This window comes from Eurosta solidaginis, chromosome 5 (genome assembly GCF_040869045.1).
Source record: "Eurosta solidaginis isolate ZX-2024a chromosome 5, ASM4086904v1, whole genome shotgun sequence".
Taxonomy (NCBI): domain Eukaryota; kingdom Metazoa; phylum Arthropoda; class Insecta; order Diptera; family Tephritidae; genus Eurosta; species Eurosta solidaginis.
The window spans coordinates 64,056,826-64,083,536 of record NC_090323.1 but is presented as its reverse complement, the minus strand read 5'-3'; the positions used below and the strand labels follow the sequence as shown (position 1 = coordinate 64,083,536).

The 26,711-nt window shown below is 38.5% G+C and overlaps 3 protein-coding genes across 6 annotated transcripts in view; 2 read left to right on the top strand and 1 right to left on the bottom strand.

Moving 5' to 3' along the window:
* Nucleotides 1-26,711, bottom strand: part of Cep135 (Centrosomal protein 135kDa) — a 163,994-nt gene that overhangs the window by 32,943 nt on the left and 104,340 nt on the right. The window contains exons 10-11 of one of the 3 annotated variants that reach the window (XM_067787681.1): nt 3,493-3,618; nt 3,211-3,364 (exon numbers count right to left, since the gene is read on the bottom strand). The exons of 1 other annotated variant lie outside the window; for it this stretch is intronic. In XM_067787681.1, coding sequence (XP_067643782.1) covers nt 3,211-3,364; nt 3,493-3,618 — 280 coding nt within the window. The remainder of the gene's footprint in view (nt 1-3,210; nt 3,365-3,492; nt 3,619-26,711) is intronic. One more of the 3 variants, XM_067787682.1, reaches the window with a different exon arrangement.
* LOC137252249 (uncharacterized) overlaps nt 23,157-26,711 on the top strand; it is an 82,671-nt gene continuing 79,116 nt past the window's right edge. For both annotated transcript variants that reach the window (XM_067787693.1, XM_067787692.1), the window contains exon 1: nt 23,157-23,297. The gene's annotated coding sequence lies outside the window, so the exon portion shown is untranslated. The remainder of the gene's footprint in view (nt 23,298-26,711) is intronic.
* Nucleotides 23,172-26,711, top strand: part of mrn (general transcription factor IIH subunit 4 marionette) — a 127,076-nt gene continuing 123,536 nt past the window's right edge. The window contains exon 1 of the mRNA XM_067787694.1: nt 23,172-23,297. The gene's annotated coding sequence lies outside the window, so the exon portion shown is untranslated. The remainder of the gene's footprint in view (nt 23,298-26,711) is intronic.

Sequence of the window (26,711 nt, the reverse complement as noted above, 5' to 3'; positions counted from 1 at the left end):
CCAGAAATCATGACGGTAGGTACCCCAAATGATCCCGAAAAAGTCCCCAAATGACCCCGACATACTCCAGAAAAAGTTCCGAAATGGCTCCGAGGGGATCCACGACGGATCGCGAAAACCATACAGAAATGATTCCGGAAGGATCCCAAAATGATCCCGAAATAGTGCGGAAATGACCCAGATGGGATCCCGCACAGATCCAGAAATGATTCCGGAAGGGTCCAAAAACTATCCCGGAAAAGTAACAAAAAATGCCGAAATGGCTCCTACGGCATCCCGGACGGATCCAGAAATGATCTCGGAAGGGTCCCTAAACGATCCCAAAATGGTCCCGAAATGACCCTGATGGATCCGGCAAACCATCAAGAAATTATGCCGGAAGGGTCCCCAAATGATCCCGAAATAATACAGAAAAAGTCACGAAACGACCCCTAGAGGATCCCCAAATGATCCTGTAATAGCCCCGAAAAGGTCCCGAAATAACCCCGACGGGATCCCGGACAAATCCCGAAAACCATCCAGAAATGATGCCGGAAGGGATCCCAAATGATTCCGAAAAAGTACCGCAATGATTCCGACGGGATCCCGAACGGATACCGAAAATCATCCAGAAGTGATGCCGGAAAGGTCCTCAAATGATCACCTAATAGTCCCGAAATGACCCTTAAGGGATCCTGGACGGATCCCGTAAACCATCCAGAAATGATCCCGATATAGTCCCGAAGAAGTCCTGAAATGACCCTGAGGGATCTCGAAAGCATCCCTAAATGACCCTGACGGGATCCCGGACAGATCCCGAAATCCATCCAGAAATGACCTTGGGAGGGACCCCAAATGATCCCGAAAAAGTCCCGTAATGATTCCGACGGGATCCTGAACGGATACCGAAAACCATCCGGAAGTGATGCCGGAAAGGTCCTCAAATGATAACATAATAGTCCCAAAATGACCCTGACGGCATCCCGGACAGATCCCGAAATCCATCCAGAAATGATCTTGGGAAGGTCCCAAAATGATACCGAAATAGTCTCGGAAAAGTCCAGAAATTACCCTGTCGGGTTCCCGGACGAATCCTGAAAGCCATCCTTAAATGATCCCGAAAAATTCTCGAAATGACCCTGACGGGACCCCGAAAGGATCCCGAAAACTATCCAGAAATGGTTCCGGAAGGTCCTCAAATGATCCCCTAATAGTCCCGAAATGACCGTGATGGGATCCCGGACGGATCCCGAAAATCATCCAGAAATGATGCCGGAAGGGTCCCCAAATGATCGCGAAATAGTCCCGAAATGATTCCGGAATAGTCCCGAAAATGTCCCAAAATAACCCCGACGGGATCCCGGACGGATCCCGAAAACTATACAGAAATGATCCCGGAAGGGTCCCAAAATGATCCCGAAATAGTCCCGAAAAAGTCCCGAAATTACCCCGGCGTAATCCCGGACCGATCCCGAAAACCATCCAGAAATGATCCCATAAGGGTCTCGATATGACCCTTACGGGATTACAAATAAGGTGAAGCTAATTATAAAACCATGTTAATAAGGCAGCAGGCGCATTGGAGCGAATAAAAGGTTACATAGAAACATACAGGTAAAGCTAATAAAAGCGTGCTAATAAAAACAATTGACGGAGGGCGGATGGCGGGAGTAGAGGAGAGGACCACTGATCGTTCCTCCAAAATTGTCTAGATCTCGTTCTGTATGTACCAGATACCAAAAACTATTGATTTAGGAGAAAATTTAGATTGAGTTATAACAATTTATGGATTTTACGCCAGAGGGGGAGATAAAGGGGGGCGGACGGAGGGTGTCACTGCTTACTTTGTAAGCCCTCGACTTATTTGACCCCTTGAGTCTGTGATATTGGTGAAGGCCAGTATACGTAAAGTTATAATGTGTAAAAATTATGAAAAATAATTTCTCGAAGGGTCGTGGGACCCCCACCCCTCTTTCCATGTTCGAAAAAAATTTCGCTAGTAGACTACTGTCTGTGTCCCAAATTTCATCATAATCCGTGTAGCCATTCTGGCGTGATTCAGTCGCAAAGACGAAAAAATATAATTATTAAATTATAACTGTTCCTAGGGGGCGGGGACCACGCCCCTTTTGAAAAATATATAGCTAGTAGATCCTTCTAGACTATTGGCTATATGTGTGCAAAATTTCATACAAATCGGTCCAGCCGTTCTTGCGTTATTGAGTCACAAAGACAAACGTCTGGACAAACATCCAACCATCCAAACATCCAAACATCTTAACATCCAAACTTTCCCATTTATAATATATATTAGATTAGATATAGATTAGATTAGATAATTGATCCGATCTCCTGCTCGATAATATTACTGCATGCATTGTTACAACTCTCCCAGTAAATAGAGGCACTCCCTCTATTCTTTCCTCAATCTCCCTCTAACCTTCGTCTTTCTTTCCTCAATCTCCCTCTATTATTCTTCATCTCCTTCCTTTCACTTGCTTTCGCTTCTTCGTATCTTTCCCTCGCACTTTGTTGACATATTCTTTCTTCTTCCCCTCACCAATTCCTACTCCTATCTATTATTTTCCCTTTTCGAAAGGCTGCCTAAACAATACGTTTCAAAAGAATCGCACCATAAATCAGAATTTTTGGAATAGCTTGGCCCCTGGTCCAGATACCGGGAAGAGAGTTTTCCAAATATTAGAATGTCGAAAAGGAACCTCGTACTAAATTTCACGCAAATCGCCGAATATGTAAGATTGCGTCGGTAGTCGGTCACTGGTCCACTTCCAGGAAAGAAAAGTTTCTCAAATATTAAGCTAGATAAAAGGGTACCCCTTTACAGAACTTTAAGCAAATTACAACATAAATACGATTTATAACAATTGTCGAGTCCTCGTCCACTTTCCGGAAAAAAATTATAAGATAACCAAGGAGGTGTCCATGTACCGAATTTTAAACAAATAGCAACATAAATAGGATTGTTTGAAATAGGTTGGTCCACGGTCCACCGCCGGAAATAAAGCGTCCCAGGAGAAACCTTTGTACTAAATTTCAAGCAAATAGCACGTAAATACGATTTATTTCAGGTCGGGCCCTGGTGCACTTCACAGGAAGAAAAAATGACGCAAAAGTCGAATGTGTTCGGCTCTTTATCGTTTCACTTCTTACTTTGCTTGTAAATTTGAGGCGAATATTTTTTTTCAAAAAGAATTCTATATCCATACAAACCTTATGTGATAGCAAATCTTCTGCTTTCTTCACTTCGGCCACATACTGACGCAGTTGTTGTTTCAATTGCTCAATTTCAAAATCTGAATTTTTCAGTTTCTTTTTAAGCGTAAATATTTCGGCTTGACGTTCGGCTAATTCGTTAGATAGTCGGCTGAATAAAAATTTGTAATATTTGTAGTTAATATTAAAACACATGCTTAAGATAAATTATGTCCTTTTATTTTTTTATTAAATAAGCAAATAAATAATTATTTTATGTCTTTGATTCTTTTTACTCACCCATTTTCCGCGATGGCTTCATCTCGACTAATTTTCAACGCGGTAATTTGTTGACGCAAACTTTTGCTTTCCGTTGAGGTTTCTTGTAATTCAGCGTTATGTTCACGTGTCTTAACAGTTAACTGACTGAAATTAAAGTAATTAATGATTTTAATAATTTGATGAATAGTTCTTGCCTTAACGCGGTATCGACATAAAAAAAAAATTTAAAATTCCATACAAAAAAAGATATGTTCAAGAAAAGTTTCGCCTATCAAGTAGTACCCACCTCTCAAAAGAGTCAGTCACTTTCTACTACCTTTTTTAAACCTTTTTTAGCTAACTGTCACAGGGGATCCCTGATTTCTTAATTTCTTGGCAACGACCCTGTAAAAACACAGTCGGTTAAATGACAGGGATTACCGTGACTGCATTCATCAGTTTTTGAATGTAATTTGCATATATGTAATATGTATTTCTATATTGCTAGTACAGGCTGGGTACACTCGCAAACATCAGAGTGCCGATATATTGCTGTTTAAATGTTTTTATACTCAGCTGTGGACACTGGTCATCAACCAACTGCTCAGGCAATTCGATGAGGGACCCGTAAAACTTACGGCTTACGCAGATGACGTTGCAATTGTCATAAGTGGAAAATGCCTTCCAACGATTAGTTCTTTGATGGATCGGGCACTTCGGGATATTCATACCTGGGCATCTAATGTCGGGCTGAAAGTCAATGCGGAGAAGACGGATATGGTCTTGTTTACAAAGAGGTACAAGGTCCCAAATTGGACCAGGCCTTAGTTAGGAGCGGTGACCTTACAGGAGAAACCTTGCACGAAATATCTAGGAATCATCCTAGACAGTAAGCTGTCATGGAAGCTCAACTTGGAGGAGAGGGTCAAGAAGGCCTCAACGGCACTCTATGCATGTAAAAGAATGCTGGGGTGTACGTGGGGCCTATCGCCCTCTCTTTCTCATTGGGTTTTTACAGCGATTGTAAGCCCTATTCTATACTATGGAGTTCTTGTTTGGTGGAAAGCCACACAAAAAACAACATACCTCAAAAAATTAGAGGGGGTATGCAGACTATCGATGCTTTGCATTACGGGAGCCCTGAAAACAACCCCGACGGCTGCACTGTATGCCATTCTGCACATTCCACCTGTAGACCTGGTAGCAAAGAACAAAGCGTTAACGACCGCAACCAGGCTCGATGCTTCGGGGCAGCTTGAGCGCCGACCATATGGCCATAGTAGTATAGCGTCCTCAGTCACAAGACGAACAGACTACATGATTCCCTACCTGCACTTTGAGGGAGATCTTAAGGCCACAATAGAGGTGGACGGTTGGCGCAAGGGTGCGCAAATGGCGGACGAGGCGATACATGTGTACACCGATGGTTCCAAAATAGTGGAAGGAGTAGGGTCTGCGGTATACTGCGCTGATCCGGAATTAAGCAGATCCTACAGGCTGCCGGATTACTGTAGCGTTTTCCAAGCGGAAATATTAGCTGTAACCAAAGCAGTAGAAACCCTGGAAGAGAATAGCTTAAGCTGCAACCGTGTTAACTTTTATATTGACAGTCAAGCAGCAATTAAGGCAATAATCTCGCATAGCACAGCATCTAAATGCGTGTTAGAGTGTAAGCAGTCTCTGGAGAGAATCGGGACAGGGAGAAGCATACATCTATATTGGGTCCCAGGGCATATGGGAATAGATGGGAATGAAAAAGCGGACGAATTAGCTAAAAAGGGCGCATCCCTTGAAGCTTGCTCCGTAGACGTCCCAATTAGATTGGGCGAGATTAAGCGAATGCGAGAGGTGCACATGATCGACCAAGCAGAAAAGGCGTGGGTTCAAGCGCGGGGCTGTAAAGTGTCGAAGATTATGTGTAGGTCTTACAACCTTAGACTAACACAGTTGCTTCTATCATTAAAAAGAGAGGACTGTAGACTCATGACGGGTATTCTGACTGGACACTGCCTTCTGGCGTCACATGCCTTTAAAATAGGCTTGGTCAGTGATAGCAGGTGTAGGAAGTGCGGGTTGGAGGAGGAAACGATCGAGCACGTTCTGTGCTCGTGCCCTGCACTTGCCAGGCTAAGACTCCAGCTATTAGGAGTGATACAGCTGTCAGATCTAGAAGCAGCAAGTGGCTTAAGTCCTAGGAAGCTTCTAGTATTTGCCAAGAGGACGGAGTTATTTTATAACATAGGTCCTGGTTTTTGATAGGGTTTTTCAGTTTGGTCGTTAAAACAAACTTCTGGTAACACTACGGACTCATCAGTCTATGTGAGGTCCTCATGGACCGGCCAGTTCAACCTACCTACCTACCAGCTGAGCAGAGCTCACAGGGCATTTCGTACGCATAACGGTACCCTGTAACGGCATAAACTAATCGCGATAGATATGATATATAGAAATCAAAATGATCTGGGCGAAAGAAGAAATTCATTTAGCCATGTCCGTCCGTCCGTCCGTAAACACGATAACTTGAGTAATTTTGAGGTATCTTGATTAAATTTGGTATGTACGTTCCTGGGCACTTATCTCAGATCCATGAAACAAATCGGACTATAACCACGCCCACTTTTTCAATATCGAAAATTTCGAAAAACCGAAAAACTGCGATAATTCATTACCAAGGACGGATAAAGCGAAGAAACTTGGTAGGTGGGTTGACCTTATGACGCAGAATACAAAATTAGTATGATTTTGGACAATGGGCCTAGCACCGCCCACTTTTAAAAGAAGGTAATTTAAAAGTTTGTCAAGCTGTAATTTGGCAGTCGTTGAAGATATCATGATGAAATTTGGCAGGAACGTTACTCCTATTATTATCTGTGTCCTAAATAAAAATTAGCAAATTCGGATGACAAACACGCACACCTTTAAAAAAAAAATTGTAAGTCAAATTTTAACAAAAAGATTAATATCTTTACAGTATATATATAAATTATGTCAACATTCAACTCCATTAATGATATGGTTCAACAAAATACAAATATAAAAGAAAATTCCAAAATGGGCGTGGCTTCGCCCTTTTTGATTTAATTTTTCTAGAACACTTTTAATGCCACAAGTCGAACAAAAATGTACCAATCCTTGTGAAATTTGGTAAGGGCATAGCTGCTATGACGATAACTGTTTTCTGTGAAAATGGGCGAAGCCACGCCCAGTTTTTATACACAGTCGACATTCTATCCTTCCGCTCGGCCGTTAACACGATAACTTGAGCAAAAACCGGTATATCTTTACTAAACTTAGTTCACGTACTTATATGAACTCAATTTATCTTGGTATTGAAAATGGGCGAAATCCGACTATGAAAGTTATCGAAAAATTTAAAAAATGCCATAATTCTATACCAAATACGAAAAAGGGATGAAACATGGTGATTGGATTGGTTTTTTGATTCAAAATATAACTTTAGAAAAGTAGTAAGTAGAAGAAAATGAAAAAGTTCTGCAGGACGAAATCAGAAGCCCTTGGAATCATGGAAGGAATACTGTTTGTGGTATTAAAAAAAAATAAATTTAAGGCGCGATAACCTCCGAAGAGATCTAAGGCCGAGCTTCTCTTCCAATTTGCGTCGTGCTCCTCTTGATTTTCCCTACAAATTGGCCGGACGGGACCTACATGTTTTATGCCGACTCCGAACGGCATCTGCAAGGCAGATGAGTTTTCACTGAGAGCTTTTCATGGCAGAAATACACCCGGAGCGCTTGCTAAACACTGCCGAGGGGCGACCCCGCTTAGAAAAATTTTCTTCTAATTGAAAAACCTTATGGTATTACATATATAAATAAATTAGCGGTACCCGGCAGATGATGTTCTGGGTTAACCCGATCCACATTTTGGTCGATATCTCGAAAACGCCTTCACATATACAACTAAAGGCCACTCCCTTTTAAAAACGTCATTAATACTTTTAATTTGATACCCATATCGTACAAAAACATTATAGAGTCACCCCTGGTCCACCTTTATGGCGATATCTCTAAAAGGCGTCCACCTGTAGAACTATGGTCCACTCCCTTTTAAAATACTCTTTATTACCTTCCATTTGATACCAATGTCATACAAACACATTCCAGGGTTACCCTATGTTCATTTTCCTACATGGTGATTTTCTCTTGTTTTGTCTCCAAAGCTCTCAGCTGAGTATGTAATGTTCGGTTACACCCGAACTTAGCCTTCCTTACTTGTTGTTTTTGTATTCAATGATAGAATGTGCCTAAATTTTGATGTTTTCTTGTCGCACTTATGCTGCAACAATCACAAAAATTATGTGGGCTCTCTTTTTTTGATTTCGAATACAAAACTCATTACGAGAATATTGTATTGTATATTTTTTAGTGAATTCTATTTATTTTAAGGGTGTTTTCAATTCGCATATGTGAATTTCAAAAAATTTTCTCCCAATGCATTCCTGAATCTGACTTTTCGTGTCTTGCAGGGAAGTGACACCGCTTCAGATGTCAAAATTACTTGGTTGCTACTATTTTTCACACAAGAAATATATACGTAATTTATGCCTTACTAACGAAAGACGCGAACTTACATAAATATGCAGATGATAAATAGTATTGTGGTGAATATATTTATATATATTAACAATTCCGAGACATCACTATGCCGCTAGTAAATAAAATAAACATGTATACAGAAAAAAACGAGCGCAGACATTTTCCACACATACATATACACGGCTACAAAGAGCGCATATGCAATTGCATAAGCTACAGACACACTTATACATATGTACATATATAGAAAAAGCCAATATGAAATACAGAAAAGAGAAGTAAATAAGTAACTATTCCAGTGCACGGACTTTTAAAAAGAGAATGTTGGTAGACGAAAAATTAAAATAGTGGTAGAAGTTGGTAGATTTTTTTTCCAAGAAAACAATAGCTACAGTTTATAGTTGTACAAAACAATTCATATTTTATTGTAAAACTAATAAAGCACATTTCACGGAAATAACACTTTTAAAAAACATGTAACCAAAACAAAAAATACATGTAAATGTGTATATATGTACATAGCTTATGTCTATACTTGCTTTTTTCCTGTATTTCGAGCTTGAAATACTGACAAAAATTTACCGAAACGTCTAATTACAACAATTTCCCAATGTACCAAAAATACTGCCACAAAATAATCGACTTCGGCATGTTATCGTTTACTTAAAACTTTTTTTCTTTTCGTTCAAAATTATTTACAAAAAACTGATGAAAATAGCGCAGGAAAAGATTTGCATGCTCATTTACTACATCTATTTCATAAACAAATTTAATTCTTGTTTGAATTTGTGCACAAATTTTTCAAAATTGGTTAGTTTGGTTAGTGTCACCTCTTAATGTAATTGGGTGTGCTCGGCAATTAAATACGTTTACCTAATGATCGCAGTATTTGGTTTCAATGCGAATATATTGCAATGTTGGTAGATTTTCGGGCTTTGGTGGTAGAGGTGGTAGAAAATGAAAATGGGCTAAAAAGTTAGTAGATCTACCAATAAAGTGGTAAAGTCCGTGCACTGAACTATTCGGAAAAGCTGTTCTAGAGGAGCTGGGAGAAGGGCTAAGACGAAACAAACTGCGTGCTATATAAGCATCATAGTCTAGGAAGTAATCAGCCAATTTGATTTTAACACGTCATAAGTAAGGGTGGGACTTTTCGAATAATTTTGTTCGAATAAAAGAATTAAAAGTTCCATTATATCCTATCCATTAGCGGTACGCTATTCGAATAAATAAAATTAAAAAATACCTAGTTAAATATGGTAGGGATTTCTCGTCCACCATGAGAAGAAAATTTTAAATGTCACTGTCAATATTTTTTCCGAAGTCTGCCGATTCAAAACTTATTTAAGGTCTAAGTTATCTTAATTGAAAATTTTGGAACGAAATTTCATGAAATAAAATTTAAGTCAATCTATTTTGAACAAAAAACATTTCAGAATAAATAATCGTAAAAAAAAATCTAGTAGGACTAGTTTCAAAAATTGGTGCCTGTCTGTTTTTGCAGCCTTTTTAAATTTTGATCTTGGTCATGTGTGTATATCTATATACCTTAAATAATCCGGAATGAGAAAACAACTATTATTATATCCACTTCTAAAATTTTAATTCAACTAATTGGGTACAAAAAATTGGATTGTATTAATTTGGGTCACCTTAGTATCAAATTTATATTGCATGCATAATTATTATCAACGATAAATAAAAAGAAAATATGCAAAATCATAGTTCAATACCAAGGCTAAGGTGCATTAACATATCGTAAATGAACTAATAAAATCAAAAGTCAAAGTTTTACATATTAAAATAATAACAAGTCGATAAATAAATGTGAGTATAGCTCAAAAGATATACAACCCTGTAGGAAATTGAAGTAAACCACAAGTTCACTAAGCTGAAACTAGCTGTGACTCTGCTTCGACAACTTTTCATTGGCTTTAGCTGACTACTTTTGCATGGTGAATTCAATACTCTGCTCCCGAGAAGCCAGCTGACGGAGAAGTGAAATTCAGAAACATGTCCTAGTAACTAGTTTGTAAATAATTTTGTTATTTTTCTCTAATGTAAATATAAAATTTTAATGTAAGAATTTTTTTAATCTGAAACACTTGAAGACTTCGAAACTAATTCATAGTTAGTAGTAACGTGTCCCCACATGACACCAACCATCTCGTTAATTGCAATGTGTAACCAATGCCTCTAACACCTTTCTCACCCTGGTCCAGCCCTGTTGAAACTTCAAGTTTCCTTGGACTCCCGTTAGAGGATATTGATAACAATTTGTGAGTGGTCGCACCTATTGGAAGGGGCGAAGCACTGCTGCAACAACAAAATAACACCAAGTAAGTTAAATCTATCCGTTACACAATTCTGTCACTTTTGTGAGAGGGAGAATGAAAGGTCGGTTCACATCCTTTGTGAATGCGTCGCTATGGCGAGGCAGAGACCATCCCATCTAGGTGGCATGACTCTTAATTCTTTGTTGTTATTGTTGTTGTAGCGATAAAGTTACTCAGCGTAGGTTTTGGGGAGTGTTATCGATATAGATCTGGATTTAGATGCGGTACGTTACGATTTATTATGACCACATTGAACCAGCTATCCGCCATTCACTAGTTCCATTAGGAACTTGGGGTAGCCAGAGTCTCGCCTGCTAAAGAAAGAGGGTTCGCCACGAATAGGTGAGGTTTCCAGTTGGGTGGAGAAACAATAAATAGCGATTTGCAACACCCTGAATAGGTTGTGCTTCACAAACCCTTGAATCCCTAATCCCTTTGTGAAATGGAAAAAAACTTGAAGAAGTACTTAAACCCACTAAAAGCCCCCACATATAGTAATAGGCTGAAAAGTGAAGCACAATAGATATTTATAATGATCGCAGTGCATCGATGCCTATCCTTATTTTTTTCTAAATGTTGTTCCAAAAGCAAAGTGAAATAGAAGAGCTTTTGCCAGCAACCCCAGGGCTAAAGTGCACTACTCCAAGGTTTAAAAAAACTTGAAAAAGACCAGGCCTGACAGCTCTAATGTACACATATATACATACAGATCCAATAGGTTTTTAATTTTAGAGTTCATTCAATTACAGTCTTACCTTAGTTTCTTGGTTACTACAGCATGTACTAGCACTCATAAGTAATACTCGTCATTCCTCTATTCATGACGACAAACGTTCAGACAACCGAGCGAAAACGAAAATTCTCTATCTAGGCATTTGTATTTACTTTTATAATATTAGTTTAAGAACCATTTCAATGTGCTACCAAATGAGAGGTCGCATATTGGTGATGCCAAGCACGTTCGTCAATGCCAAATAAAACACGTGAACATACACACAAATGTTTTTTGTGTACATTAGAGTGCCACATTCTCCTTAAAAATTATAAATTGTATTTGTAGAAAAACCAACATGAGTTCAAGGAGCTGGAAAGTCAAAAGTCAACACATCCGCGCCAATTCTTGGCGATTTAAATCTATTCGATTTTAATTCGCCGGTTTAAATGATAGCCTCCCAACTGATTAGGGGCTTAAGCCAGTCACTTTATCGGCGGCGGTGGAGTAGGGTCCGTAGGATACCAACTGTTGCTCGCTCCAAAGGGCGCGCAAGATTTTACAGCTACAATCTCCGATGCTCGCGCAGTATAAATTCCGATCATCAGTCCCTACAGCACATCTCCCTTTTTTCAGCAGAAACATACGTGTGAGACAAGATCATAAGCACGTAGCCCCTCACACCTCGTGCACTGTATGTCCGCACAGAACTTATAGGACTGCGACGTCGGCATCAAGCCTTCGTTGACGTCACTTTCCTAAACGCTCTGAGTGCAGCTAAGAACTCTCCCAACGGATGTTCCGCAAGGCTACTAAGGTACGTAGCCTACAAGAGACTAAGCGCACCTCCTTACAAACACCTACAAATTTTAGGGAATAGTTATTCGGTCAGAGATGCCACCCGCGAAATCATAATCTGTCTAAGTGGATATCATTGCGTGACACGTGTGAAAATCATTAGTCCTCGGCAACTCTAATTTCAATTTTGCAGGAAGCGCTGTAATACCTTATGCTAAAATTTAATGAGACCCTAGATACATTATTCGAAATGAATGACAAAATTTGCAGACCTGTCTTCTTGTAAAACTTAAACGATATTTTTAAATGAAAAGATAAAAGTTTTGAATTGGATAATGTTATATTATTAGTATATGTTCAGCCCAAAATGTTCTGTCCAGCATTATAGTCCTGAGTCCATTATGGATGACCGCGTAACTTCGGTCTCCCGACCAGCCGGATTTTCCACAACGTTAGGGTAGTAGCACTACTGTGCACTTGAAGAAGGCTTAGATTTTACCATTTTTAGTCTTCTTGGGTACAGCCTGGTATACATATGTATGTATATGTCTACACATTCACATTTGTAATTGAAATGGTTAGGTCATATTTACACTTTGTTTAGGTAGAATATTGTAACGAATTTAGTGAAATTCCCCTTATTCCAAACTTCTGCTAACTTTCGAATCGCTAAACTGTTGAATAAATAACTCCAATATTCAATAATGCAAAATGGTCTTTATTAGACTACTTTGAGTGTACTTCACAATAACTCTTACTTCACAACTAATTGCGTGTTTAAATCAAACTGCTTACTGACTACTCAGCTTGTGCTGCTTTTATACTCTCTGTTACCTTGTCCGCATATTTCTCCACATGTCTAGACGTTTCTCCTTATAAATCTACTACTTGGTTACCAGCTATATGCATGTGTATTTGTATTTTATAGCCTCTCGCATAGTTGTTGTTGTTGTTGTTGTAGCAATGCTCGCCCCACCTAATAGCCGCGACCGATCACAAATTGTCATCAATATCCTCTAACGGGAGTCCAAGGAAACTTGCCGTTTCAACAGGGGTGGACCATAAGGAAAGGGGTGTTAGAGGCGTTGGTTCCACATTACAAATTACGCATAGTCATATGCGTGTGTATATGTGAGTAGGTTTTTTTTTTTGCGGGGAGGCTGAAAAATGCCTGATGCACCATAATGCTGCCGTCACAGCAACCGTGTGTCCGTAGACTAAAAAACAGCCCCGTTCTGGAACCGTCGCCCACCCCGGCACCACTTTCGCATTACTTCAGGGTGGCGTTCCATATTTCTCATTTTTTAAAAGCCTACTGTTGTCCCTGCGTCCAGGTTCCCGCTATTTGCTCTGAGTGTCCATTTAATCGCCACTGCTTCGCATGCGCATTTCTCTGCGCTCCATCTCAGCATCCATCAGGCGTGTCATTACTATAAATGCCATTTTGCTCACTGCAGTCCAGCACTCTTTCCTGTTGCACATATGTGATACTAAATTTCTCGTGGTAGGTTCCTCCCCAAAGACTCCATGCAAGGTGAATCTTTCTTCGTGGAAACGGGGGCAGTGGAACATGACGTGTTCTGCGTTTTCTAACTCCGTGGTACACATTGGGCAATGAGGATCTTCCTCTATCCTACGCTTCCATAAATACTCTTTGAAACCGCCATGTCCACTCATTATCTGCGTGAGATGGTAGTTCAGTTCGACGTGCTTCCGCTCATTCCATTGAGCTACGTTCCAAACTAGTGTGAAAGTCCAACGCCCTTTACTCGAGGCCTTCCACCGTTCTTGCCACTTAGCTATTGTTTGTGTCCTTGCTCTTTTCTTGTCTTCTTCAGATGGTCGCTCGATATTAGTGTTATACAGATCGGCCATTTCGCTTGCCAGTAAGTCCACTGGGATTTTCCGGGTTAGAACCAAGATCGCGTCGTCGGAAACCGTCCGATAAGCACTTGCTATTCTTAAAGAAGCAAGTCGGTACGCTGCTAATATATATTTTTGATGGGTCTGTTTAGATCCATACCACACTGGTGCTGCGTATAGTATTATTGAGCTGGTTACTGTGGACAATAGCTGACGTGTAGCTTCGCTCGGACCTCCAATGTTAGGCATTATTCGCATAAGTGATCCATTAACTTTGGTTATTTTCTCCCCCACCGCTCTGAAGTGCTCTTTGAAAGTTAACTTAGAGTCAATGTGCACTCCTAAGGAATCCTTTGAGGTGATTTGATGATCCGCGACAGTTAAGACTAACTCGTTCGCCGACCGTTTTGAGCTTACTAATACCACTTCCGTCTTTTGGCTAGCCAACTCCAGTCCCGTATTGGTCAGCCATTCCTTTATTCTTGCTACGGCGTCATTACATAATGCTTGAAGCAGGTCCAGTTTCTTGGCCACTACTACCACTGCAATATCATCAGCATATCCCACAATTTGCGTGTTTTCTGGTAGATCAATCTTTAGGACAAAGATTTTATTTGAAAAGGCCTACCTTAAAACACGGAGTCTGCAGCCGAAATCGGGAGGGTTGGCAGCCTTATTTAAGGTAACAGAACAATTGTATCTGGAAATAAAGTAATCTGTGTCAACCCTTTTAAAGGAAGAGTTACACAATTTTTTGCAGGGGATCAACGTGCAACCATGTAAATATAAAATTTTTAAATACGTATTTTAAGTACGTATATACGTCAACTGAACCTACTAATGGATTTTACATCAACGATTTCGCTGAAATTTTGACAGCCTTATTTTAGCCAAATTTTACCTAAAAATTCGGTGGCAGACGGAAGGTTTTAAGTCCAGGGCGAACCCCTGTAGGAACGACAACGGTGACCTTGTAACCGATGTCCAGAGTGTACTTAGATTATGGAGCGAACACTTATTAGCTCTCCTAAATGGAGACAGCGATGTACCGCCCAGGGATGATGAACCCGATCCCGCAATCGAAGATGATGGAATTAATGTCCCTCTACCCGATTATGACGAAGTCAAAATAGCAATAACCAAATTGAAAAACAACAACGCGAGGAGTTGGTAAAGGGCATGCATCAGCTTCGTTGTAAAATATCGTCGGACGTGTGCATGCCTGACGATTGGAATCTAAGTGTTCTTTTCCCAGTCCACAAGAAGGGGGATCCTTTAAACTGCGCCATCTATCGGGGGCCAGCCTTCTTAGTATAGCATATAAGATCCTGTAAAGCGTATTTAAGCCCACAGTGAATGGGCTGCAGGGACCTTATCAGTACGGCTTCAGGCGTGGCAAACCAGCCATCGACTAGATTTTCAATATGCGCCAAGTCTCGGAAAAAAACCGAAAAAAAGGACGTGTGGCATTCGGGGACTGCCGCGGTAAAGCTATTGCATATTATCAACTTATGCAATTATAATATTTATGCAACATTTTGTTTTCTTTGATATTAATTCAAGTTTTGTCTTTGATATTAATTCAAGTTACACTTTTTAAACGTGGTGACCGATAAGAAAACAAATTTTTTACTTTTATTGAATAAATGAGAAGTTAATATTGGTTAAAAAATTTTTATTATTATCTTAAAGATATGTACATACATAGGTTATTCAAAAATATTTATAATTGAAATTATAGGTTTAAGGTAACTGAAATAGGAAACATACGTTTGAGACTTGATATCCTCTAAATATCTTGAAAAATGGTGGTCCCATATTTTGTTGTGGATTCTTTTGGATCATTATTTATTTTCAAATTATTTTGCAAAAAGAAAACTTGTCAACCGCTCTGATTTTTTATCAGCGAAATTGATGTTGAAATCGCCGGCCAAGATAACTAATGAAACTTTAAGTTTCACTTTAACTTTAACTTTATTTTTAACTTTAACTTTAACTTCCACTTTAACTTTAACTTTCACTTTAACTTTAACTTTATTTTTAACTTTAACTTAAACTTTCACTTTAATTTTAACATTCACTTTAACTTTAACTATCACTTTAACTTTAACCTTAAATTTAACTTTAACCTTAACTTTAACCTTAACTTTAACTTTCACTTTCACTTTAACTTTAACTTTAACTTCAACTTCAACCTTAACTTTAACTTTAACCTTAACTTTAACTTTAACTTTAATTTCAACTTTAACTTTAACCTTAACTTTAACTTTAACTTTAACATTCACTTTAACTTTAACTTTAACTTTAACCTTAACTTTAACTTTAACTTTCAGTTTAACTTTAACTTTAACTTTCACTTCAACTTTAACCTTAACTTTAACTTTAACTTTAACTTTAAATTCAACTTCAACTTTAACTTTAACTTTATTTTTAACTTTAACTTTCACTTTAACTTTAACATTCACTTTAACTTTAACTTTATGATAGAGATCCAATTTTATGTATTTGGCCTGTTGCTAACACCGAACCTTCTTCGTACCTTTTCGAACCTTTTTTGACAAATATCCGTTATGGTTTTTTTTGATTTAGTCGCCAATCCCGCCATAAAATCTATGCAACAGCTTAAAAATTTTACACACATCGCCGCTTCGACGATTTGAAAGGCGACTTTGAGAGCACGAAAAAGAGCTGCCTATATGCCGCTATGAGTTGTACATTAATCTATCACTCTCGCCAGTAAATGTTACTTTGGACTAGGTAGGCACTTGCAAACGAAAATCATGTTCTACAAGTTACTTATCGTACCCGTCCTAAAGAAGATTTAATGAGCTGTACGAGCCTTACGTACACATCCACAAAGCGGCGACTACGCTGGCTAGGCCATGTTTTGGGAATGAAAGATGACACTCCGGCTAAGAAAGTATTTTTATCGGAACCCGCCTATCGAAGCAGAGGAAACGGGCTGCTCCCACTCCACGGGATGGACCAGGTGGAAAATGATTTAAATTCCCTTGGTGTGACCAATTGGCGCCAGTTAGCAGAGCGAAGAAGCGAACTGGACTGTAAACTTACGATGGGTATTCTGACTGGACACTGCCTTTTGGCATCACATGCTTTTAAAAAGCCCTCACCCTTGCATAGATGTCAGGAATCCTAATAAAATAAATAATATCTACAAAAATAAAGGAGGTAATTAATCGTGTTGAGCTAATTTAAGATTGCAAAGCTTCCTTTTCATTTGAGCTTACGCACGGTATGCTTATTCCAAGAAATAAAAAATGCCATACTAACTAAAGAAATGATCTAGAAAAATTTCGTTTGTCAAGAAAACTCATGCGCTAGCTGCTACCTCTTTTCAAATAATTATTATTACTTCCTTTATATTATGTCGGTTGAATGTTTGTCCGCTTTTCATACAAATCTTGCAATCGATTTTTAAGTAACTTCTCATTGAGCTACAAACGTGAAACTTTACACATAGGTTAGAATACCGTGACAATGCAACAAAACGGAAAAAAATCCGTTAGGTGCCGCACGGATCGAAATAATTAGATAGGAATATGAAAATTATCAAACCAGCTTTTAAATAACTTCTCGATGAGCTAGAGACTTGAAATTTCAAAATTAATTCAGAGGTCGATGACAGCCGATGAGACAATACAAAAAGTTTCGCTAGGGGGCGCACGGATTGAGATATTTAGAAAAATCAAACGGACCGGTGGGAATTTTGGCATTGATTTTTATGTAAGTTCTCATTGAGCTACAAGCGTAAAACTTAACAGATAGGTTAAGACGCCGAGAAAATGTAAGAAACTCTGATATTTAAATTTTGACATAGAAATTGCAAAAATATTTATGAGAAGTAAAAATATAAAGGTGAAGCGCAATTGATTGACTAATAATATCTCCTTTCCTATCAACTTTCCAATCCAAGTAATGTGCGCTCCACTTTTATATTTTTACTTCTCATGAATATTTTTGCAATTTCTATGTCAAAATTTAAAAATCAAAGTTTAGCAAGAATATGTCTTTATATAAGGAGACATTTTTCGTTGATTTTTGTCTATTTATATAAAGGAAGGGCTTAGCATTGTTATACTCAGTTGAGCAGAGCTCACAGAGTATATTAACTTTGATTGGATAACGGTTGGTTGTACAGGTATACAGGAATCGAGATAGATATAGACTTCCATATATCAAAATCATCAGTATCGAAAAAAAATTGATTGAACCATGTCCGTCCGTCCTTCCGTCTGTCCGTTAACACGATAACTTGAGTAAGTTTTGAGGTATCTTGATGAAATTGGGTATGTAGGTTAATGGGCACTCATCTCAGATCGCTATTTAAAATGAACGATATCGGACTATAACCACGCCTACTTTTTCGATATCGAAAACTTCGAAAAACCGAAAAAATGCGATAATTCATTGCCAAAGACGGATAAAGCGATGAAACTTGGTAGGTGGGTTGATCTTATGACGTAGAATAGAAAATTAGTAAAATTTTGGACAATGGGCGTGGCACCGCCCACTTTTAAAAGAAGGTAATTTAAAAGTTTTGCAAGCTGTTATTTGGCAGTCATTGAAAATATCATGATGAAATTTGGCAGGAACGTTACTACTATTACTATATATGCGCTGAATAAAAATTAGAAAAATCGGTTGAAGAACACGCCCACTTTAAAAAAAAAAAATTTTTTTAAGTCAAATTTTAACAAAAAATTTAATATCTTTACTGTCAATGTCAACATTCAACTCCAGTAATGATATGGTGCAACAAAATACAAAAATAAAAGAAAATTTCAATGTGGGCGTGGCTCCGCCCTTTCTCATTTAATTCGTCTAGAATACTTTTAATTCCATAATTCGAACAAAAATTTACCAATCCATCTGAAATTTGGCAGGGGCATAGATTCTATGACGGTAACTGATTTCTGTGAAAATGGGCGAAATCGGTTGAAGCCACGCCCAGTTTTTATACACAGTCGACCGTTTGTCCTTCCGCTCGGCCGTTAACACGATAAATTGAGCAAAAACCGATATATCTTTACTAAACTTAGTCCACGTACTTATCTGAACTCACTTTATCTTGGTACAAAAAATGGCCGAAATCCGACTATAACCGCGCCCATTTTTTCGAAATCGAAAATTACGAAAAATGAAAAAAATGTCATAATTCTATACCAAATACGACAAAAGGGACGAAAAATGGTAATTTGATTGGTTTATTGACGCAAAAAATAACTTTAGAAAAAACTTTGTAAAATGGGTGTGACACCTACCATATTAAGTAGAAGAAAATGAAAAATGTCTGCAGGGCGAAATCAAAAGCCCTTGGAATCTCGGCAGGAATACTGTTCGTGGTATTACATATATAAATAAATTAGCGTTACCCGACAGATGATGTTCTGGGTCACTCTGGTTCACATTTTGGTCGATATCTCGAAAACGCCTTCACATGTACAACTAAGGGCCACTCCCTCTTAAAACATTAATCATCAATACCTTTAATTTGATACCCATATCGTACAAACAAATTCTAGAGTCACCTCTGGTCCACCTTTATGGCGATATCTTGAAACGGCGTCCACCTATGGAACTAAGGATCACTCCCTTTTAAAATACTCATTAACACCTTTCATTTGATACCCATATCATACAAAAACATTATAGAGTCACCCCTGGTCCACCTTTATGGCGTTATCTCGAAAAGGCGTCCACCTATAGAACTAAGGCCTTCTCCCTTTTTCCACCTTTCATTTGACATCTATATCGTACAAACGCATTCTAGAGTCTCCCCTGGTCCACCTATATGGCGATATCTGGAATAAGCGTCCACATATAGAACTAAGGCCCACTCCCTTTTAAAATACTCATTAACACCATTCATTTCATACCCATATCGTACAAACACATTCTAAAGTCACCCCTGGTACCCGACAGATGATGTTATTGGTCACCCTGGTTCACATTTTGGTCGATATCTCAAAAACGCCTTCACATATACAACTAAGGGCCACTCCCTCTTAAAACCCTCATTAATACCTTTAATTTGATACCCATATCGTACACACAAATTCTAGAGTCACCCCTGGTCCATCTTTATGGCGATGTCTCGAAACGGCGTCCACCTATGGAACTAAGGATCACTTCCTTTTAAAATACTCATTAACACCTTTCATTTGATACCCATATCGTACAAACACATTCTAGAGTCACCCCTGGACCACCTTTATGGCGATATCCGAAATGGCGTCCACCTATAGAACTATGGCCTATTCCCTTTTAAAATGCTCTTTAATACCTTCCATTTGATACCCATGTCATACAAACACATTCCAGGGTTACCCTAGGTTCAATTTCCTAAATGGTGATGTTCCCTTATTTTGTCTCCAAAGCTCTCAGCTGAGTATGTAATGTTCGGTTACACCCGAACTTAGCCTTCCTTACTTGTTTTATTTTATTTTTATTTCTAATGCAATGTTGAAACTGACGTTCATGTCTTGCAGGGAAGTGACGCTGCTTCATAGAAGATAGAGCGATGAAGGAAATGTCAAAATTACTGGCCTGCTACTATTTTTCACCCAATAAATATATATGAAATTTTTCTTGAGTGTTTCCTTATGATGTGGATACGGCGCTTAAAAAGGAATAAACTTCAACTGTTTTGGGCTTTTTGTTCTCCACTTTCTGTGACACAAATGCAGGTAGGAATGTGATTCGAATTATGGCGGCCGCATTTATGCAAATGTGCTAATTACCAAAGCAAATACAAAAAGGCCAATAAAGAGACAGAAATTTGCGTGAATGGTCTTTTTTTAAGTAAATAAAGTTCAATCACCCCATGAAGGTCGAGTTAAAAGAAAGAAAAATATGTAATAAGAATAAAAATTTAATGCTTTATGTTGACTCCTCTTAGCCAATAGTGCGTGGCTGTCCAGACAAAAGTTAGTACTACCGAAAACCAAAATCTTGGTATTATTATTACTTCTCCTTTTATTTGGATCTATTTTGCTTAATCACAGAATGCTGCTAAAGCACTCTGCTTGTCATCATCCTGATGCTCGACAACCCATCCTAACAAAACTGGCTCCCACATCACTTATATGGATGATCTGTTTCCCAAAAAAATCTGTTCACAATCGACAACACCTCCGTGAGATTCCGAGCGTAGGGCCTATTGCAACACTGAATTTTCTATGAATTTTCTTATTGCTTTCTTAAGCCCTGTCATGTTTCCGCTTTTTATCTCAGAGATATTTTGAAGTTTTAGTGCAGCAGGAAGGTATTCCTACTAAGGCACTAAATGCATTCGCAGTGGTGCGATGATCTGTTATGCCAACACAGTCGATGCAGTTCGCTTAATTTTGTTATTGCTGTTCTTTGCATGGTCTTCGGCCGCAAAACTTAGAAGCATAAGTGACTATTGAGTTCGCAGCTTTATTTCTCCCTAAACGGCGAAAATGGTACGTAGATTCCTTCGCGGAACATTAAAACTAATATGTTGAAGCAAAACTGGGCAATGAATTTTACCATTAAGAACATTGAACGAAACCCCAAGTTAAAGAACTGTTCTTCGCTTTTCTACAGAGTCCAAATTAATAAGCATACGCCAAGTATCGGAACTGTATCCTCGAACCTAAGGAAACGTAATGCATATTTCAGAAAATCGTTTTGAACCCGCTCAATCCTATTAATCGAGAGTTGGTCATATGGTCGCCAGATCATACTACAAGTGTGACTGGACAAGGGAGGTAAAAAGTTGTTTATATGTATAAGGGTCGGCAAAATCAGACGAGTTGCGGCGAATGAAGCCCAGAAGATAATACGACCTTCAAAGAAAGACATTTATATGACTGTTGCAATTAAACTACGCTCAAATACAACTCCTAGATCCTAGATTCCAATATAGCATACGACGCTTATGCTTGCACTTAGAATTTATACTTACATTCAGGGTTCCCCCATACCGTTAGCAAAAATGTTAACACATCCAAAATTACTATTATAGTGAGTTGCTGGTATCGAGTGGGAAAAGTAGGGTAAGTCTTGTAAAAGAATCGACAATTTATGGTATGTATCGTGTTCCTACTCAGCGTGCAATTGCTGGCATATGCTGATGGCATTGATATCATCGGACTAAAGACCCGCCCCGTTAGGACTGCCTACTCCAAACTGGAAAAAGAAGAGGTAAAGATGGGTTTGATGGTGAATGAGGACAAAACGAAGTACCTGATGTCATCGAGCAACGAGTCAGCGCATTTTAGCCTTGGCAACCACGCTACTGTTGGCAGCCACAATTTCGAAATAGTAAAAGACTTCGTTAATTTGGGAACCAGCATCAACACTAGCAACAACATCAGCTCTGAAATCCAGCGAAGAATCACTCTTGCCATTAAATGCTACCTTGGTTTAGGTAGCCAATTGAAAAGTAAAGTCATCTCTCGGCAAACGAAAATCATTATCTACAAGTCACTTATCGTACCCGTCTTGCTATATGGTACAGAACCGTGGACGATGACATCATCAGATGAAGCGGCTCTGAGAGTGTGCGAGAGAAAAGTTCTTCGAAAGATTTATGGAACACTACGCGTTGGCGATGGCGAGTACCGAACAAGATTTAACGATGAGCTGTACCAGTTATACGTAGACATCAACATAGTCCAGCGAATTAAAATGCAGCGGCTGCGCTGGCTAGGCTATCTTATCCGAATGAAAGATGACGCTCCGGCTAAGAAAGTGTTTCCATCGGAACCCGCCTATGTAAGCAGATGAAGAGCGGGGCCCTCTCGTCTGGAAGGACCAGGTGGAAAACAATTTAAAATCCCTTGGTGTGACCAATTGGCGCCAGTTGGCAGGGAGAAGAAGCGACTGGCGCGCCTTGTTGGACGGCCATAACCGTTTAAACGGTTAAGCGCCATATAAGTAAGTTCCTACTTAGGGATATTCATCAACGTTACTTAAAGTCAGATTGTACTCGGCACATCAACTAATCGAATTTTTGTTAGTCCCCTCGTTGCATACGATTTTTACTGATTTGGCAAAAAAGCAATAACAAAAGAAAACAATCAGAAGAAACGTAACCATAACCATAACAGCAAACATAATCAAAATAACAAATTGTTGACAAGCAACCAACAACATGTGCAAGTGGAGTGAGACTAACTAAAATTACTGGTGAACTTTATTGGTAGAAGTTGATAGGAACTTCTGAGTAGGCGGTCGTTGAGTTGAGAGTTTGTTCATGGTATACATACCGATTTATATACCAAACCCCAAAAATACTCACCGCTTATTCAAAATGAACTACGTAATGCTTGTAGCTAGCTTTTCGTTTAATGAGAACCCGATTGAGTAAAAAATGAAATACCGAAAGTAGGTTGTGTATGATTTTTGAATTGGCCGGCTAACAGATCAAGCTAAGCGTTGATAGCCTACGGTGGCTTTTTGACGAAACGGCGGTTCGGTTGTTTAAATTGATGGATTTGATGAATTGAAATCGAGTTTTATGTTCGAGTGGTAGAAGAAAAATAATCGAAACAAGTAGAGGAAATTGACGTTAAAGTGCTTTGGATAAAAGTAAGGAGTTGATAAATAATAAATAATTATTAGTGTTTCTAAGATGACAAGTGATGAATTAAAATATTGAGCAACCTTTTAGTAATACATAGATTACATAGTTGTTTCAAAAAAATTAATTCGATGACGGTGCAAGTACATTTGTACATAAAAATAAAATTATCTCACTGGTTTTCCTATATTCACAAAGCATTGCTTTAAATTAAGTCGCTAAAGCTAAATCTCCATCGCCTAAAAACTTTAAATGCATTTTGACTCTTTTAGCGATTCCAGTCAGAGAGAATCTCCTAAAATCTCCATTTTTGTTTCATTTTTTGTGCACATTTTAACGGTGAACGAATGAATGCGCAAATGAATTATGTAACGTAATCAGCTGTTTTTGACAGTGCATTCTGCTAAAATTGCGATTCTAAAGCACTTACACTGAAAGAAAAAGACTGGTAAAATCAACCGAAACACGGGTCAATTCAACCGAAATTTCTGTCAATTTGTATACATCACAACAAGATGTTGAATTAACTGCGCACCAATCGTTGATTCGTAATTGACCGTTTTAGTAGTCAAATAAACAAAAAATTATACTTTACCCATAGTTTTGTTAAATTAATAATAATTACTGTCGCTCTAGGAATACCAATCAAAATTGTTAATATGAAAGGAATTTCTGTTCTTTTGAAATTACCAGTGCAAACTGTTAAATTAACAGAGTTTATTGTCGAAATGACACTACCCGTGAAATATTTTGAAATAACAGATATTTCTGTTTTTTCTAGATTAATAGCGCAAACTTTTATATCAACAGAGTTTTCTGTTCATATGACATTAATACCTGTGGAAAAAATAAAAGCCGGATAAATACATATATATTTAAACTTAGGAATTTTTTTTTTGTATAAATTACACATATGTACATTTCATTTCTAATGATTTTATTGCTATATTTAGTAATATTAATTAAAATAATAAGAGGTCGCATTTCGCTTGGAGAAGAAGTTGCAAAATTGTACCCGATAAATAGATAGGTGTCCAGGTATCGCATAATTTTTTGAAGTGTTATGCGCAGTAAATTCAAAAAAGGATTTTTTCGTTTTGTATTGATAACTGAAAAACTACTTTTTTGTTGTTTTCCCAATTTGTGTGTTTGTTTGATTTGGTGGCTTTCTTATTTTGGTGTTCTTTTTTTTAACAAGTGGCACCATCGTCATAAGTACAAAGTAGAGACCGCAGTGAGCGTAAAATTCTCTTTGATATTTGCTCATGCATTGACTGTTGTTCGCTTTGAAATGACCAGTGAGATCAGTTGTGTTAACTGAAAGATCAGTTAGATTGATTAGGAATCTGTCAATTTTACAGAATTTTGTTAACTTAAGAGCGAAATTTCTCTTCTGTTTAAATTACTAAACTGATTTGTTCGCTCGACAAAGAACTCTGTCGAATTAACCACAATTCGACCAATTTCACCGAATCTCCGTTAAGTCAAGAACAACGGAACCGATTTGTTGATTTTATTAGCACCATTTCTTTCAGTGTGATGGCTGGTTTTTCAGTAGTTGGTTAAGCTAAGCTTGCTTAAACTCTAGTCAAATTTAAACTCCAGTTAATCCACCTAGTAGTTTTTCAGTCACAGTTTAAGGTCGCCTTTGGGCTAAGCTTTTTTGTATGGCAACATTGGTTTTTTAGTATCTAGATAATTTGTAGATACGACAACAGCTGGATTTAGCTAACCCAACAAGCATTTAAAAGATATTTCTCCAGCGAAATATATATTTAGTTCCGAAGGTTATATCCAAGAGCAGTAATGAAGCATAATTTTTCAAATATAAATTATATATATTTTAGTGTATTTTCGAGGTATGCTAGTTATCAATATGAGCTCTAATAATGGTACTCAAGCCCAAATGGTTGTTGGGTATATTCGACGCCATTTCGAACGAACGCAAATCACCGATAGGTTAACTAGAGTTTCACCCGCCAGATCGGCCGCTTAAGCTCAGCTTAAACTTCAGTTAAAGTAGACCGAAAAATTGCAGAATAAGTTAAAGCCTAGCTTAACTGACAAACTGAGTTGAACTTGTACTGAAAAACCGGGCCTTAGACTAAAAGTCTTAAAAAGTTGGCGACGAAATAAAGTTGTTGCTAAAATAATGATTTGAAAGAAAATATTCGATATTCATATTCTTTTTTGGTTAAATACTTAAATATCCCAAAATTTGGCAATTAAAAGTTCAAACTATTTTTCTGTGGAGTATAAATGAGTGAAATTAAGAAATCAGCAAAATCTTATATATGGCCCAAGCTATTGCTATGTTAATTTTTGAATTTGGTACAGAGACACATTTTTAGTTAGGCTAATATTTGGAAATCTTTTCCTACCATGACGACCTCATATAGACCGAGTGGATCCATAGTGCTACCAGAAGTTGCTTTAACAACCAAACTGAAAAACTCTATCAAAAACCAGGAGCTATGTTATCAATATCACCCTCCTCTTGGCAAGTACTGGAAGACTTCTAGGACCTATGCCACTTGCTGCTACTAAATCTGACAGCTGTATCACTCCTAATAGCTGGAGTTTTAGCCTAGTAAGCGCAGGGCACGAACAACCCGCACTTTCTACATTTGCTATCACTGAGCATGCCGAATTTAAAAGCACGTGACACCAGAAGGCAGTAGCTAGTCAGAATACCCATCCTGAGTCTACAGTCCTCTGTTTTAAATGATAGGAGTAACATTGTTAGTCTAAGAGTGTAAACCTATATAGCCCCGCGCTTGGCTCCCCGCCTTTCCAACTTGGTCGATCATGTGTAACTTTCGCCTTCTCTTAATCTTGCCTAATCTAATTGGAACGTCTCCGTAGGGTGCATCCCTCCCGTTTTAGATAGCTTATCCGCTTTTTCATTCCCATCTATTCCCATATGCCATGGGACCCAATATATGTAGTTGTATGCTTCTCCCGCGGCACCGTGGTGTGATGGTAGCGCGCTCCGCCTACCACACCGTATGCCCTGGGTTCACACCCCGGGCAAAGCAACATCAAAATTTTAGAAATAAGGTTTTTCAATTAGAAGAAAATTTGTCTAAGCGGGGTCGCCCCTCGGCAGTGTTTGGCAAGCGCTCCGGGTGTATTTCTGCCATGAAAAGCTCTCAGTGAAAACTCATCTGCCTTACAGATGCCGTTCGGAATCGGCATAAAACATGTGGGTCCCGTCCGGCCAATTTGTAGGGAAAATCAAGAGAAGCACGACGCAAATTGGAAGAGAAGCTCGGCCTTAGATCTCTTCGGAGGTTATCGCGCCTTACATTTATTTATTTATTTATGCTTCTCCCTATCCCAATCCTTTCTTAAGATCGCTTCCACTATAACATAATTTAGATGCTGTGCTATGGGAGATTAAGCCATAATTGCGGCTTCGC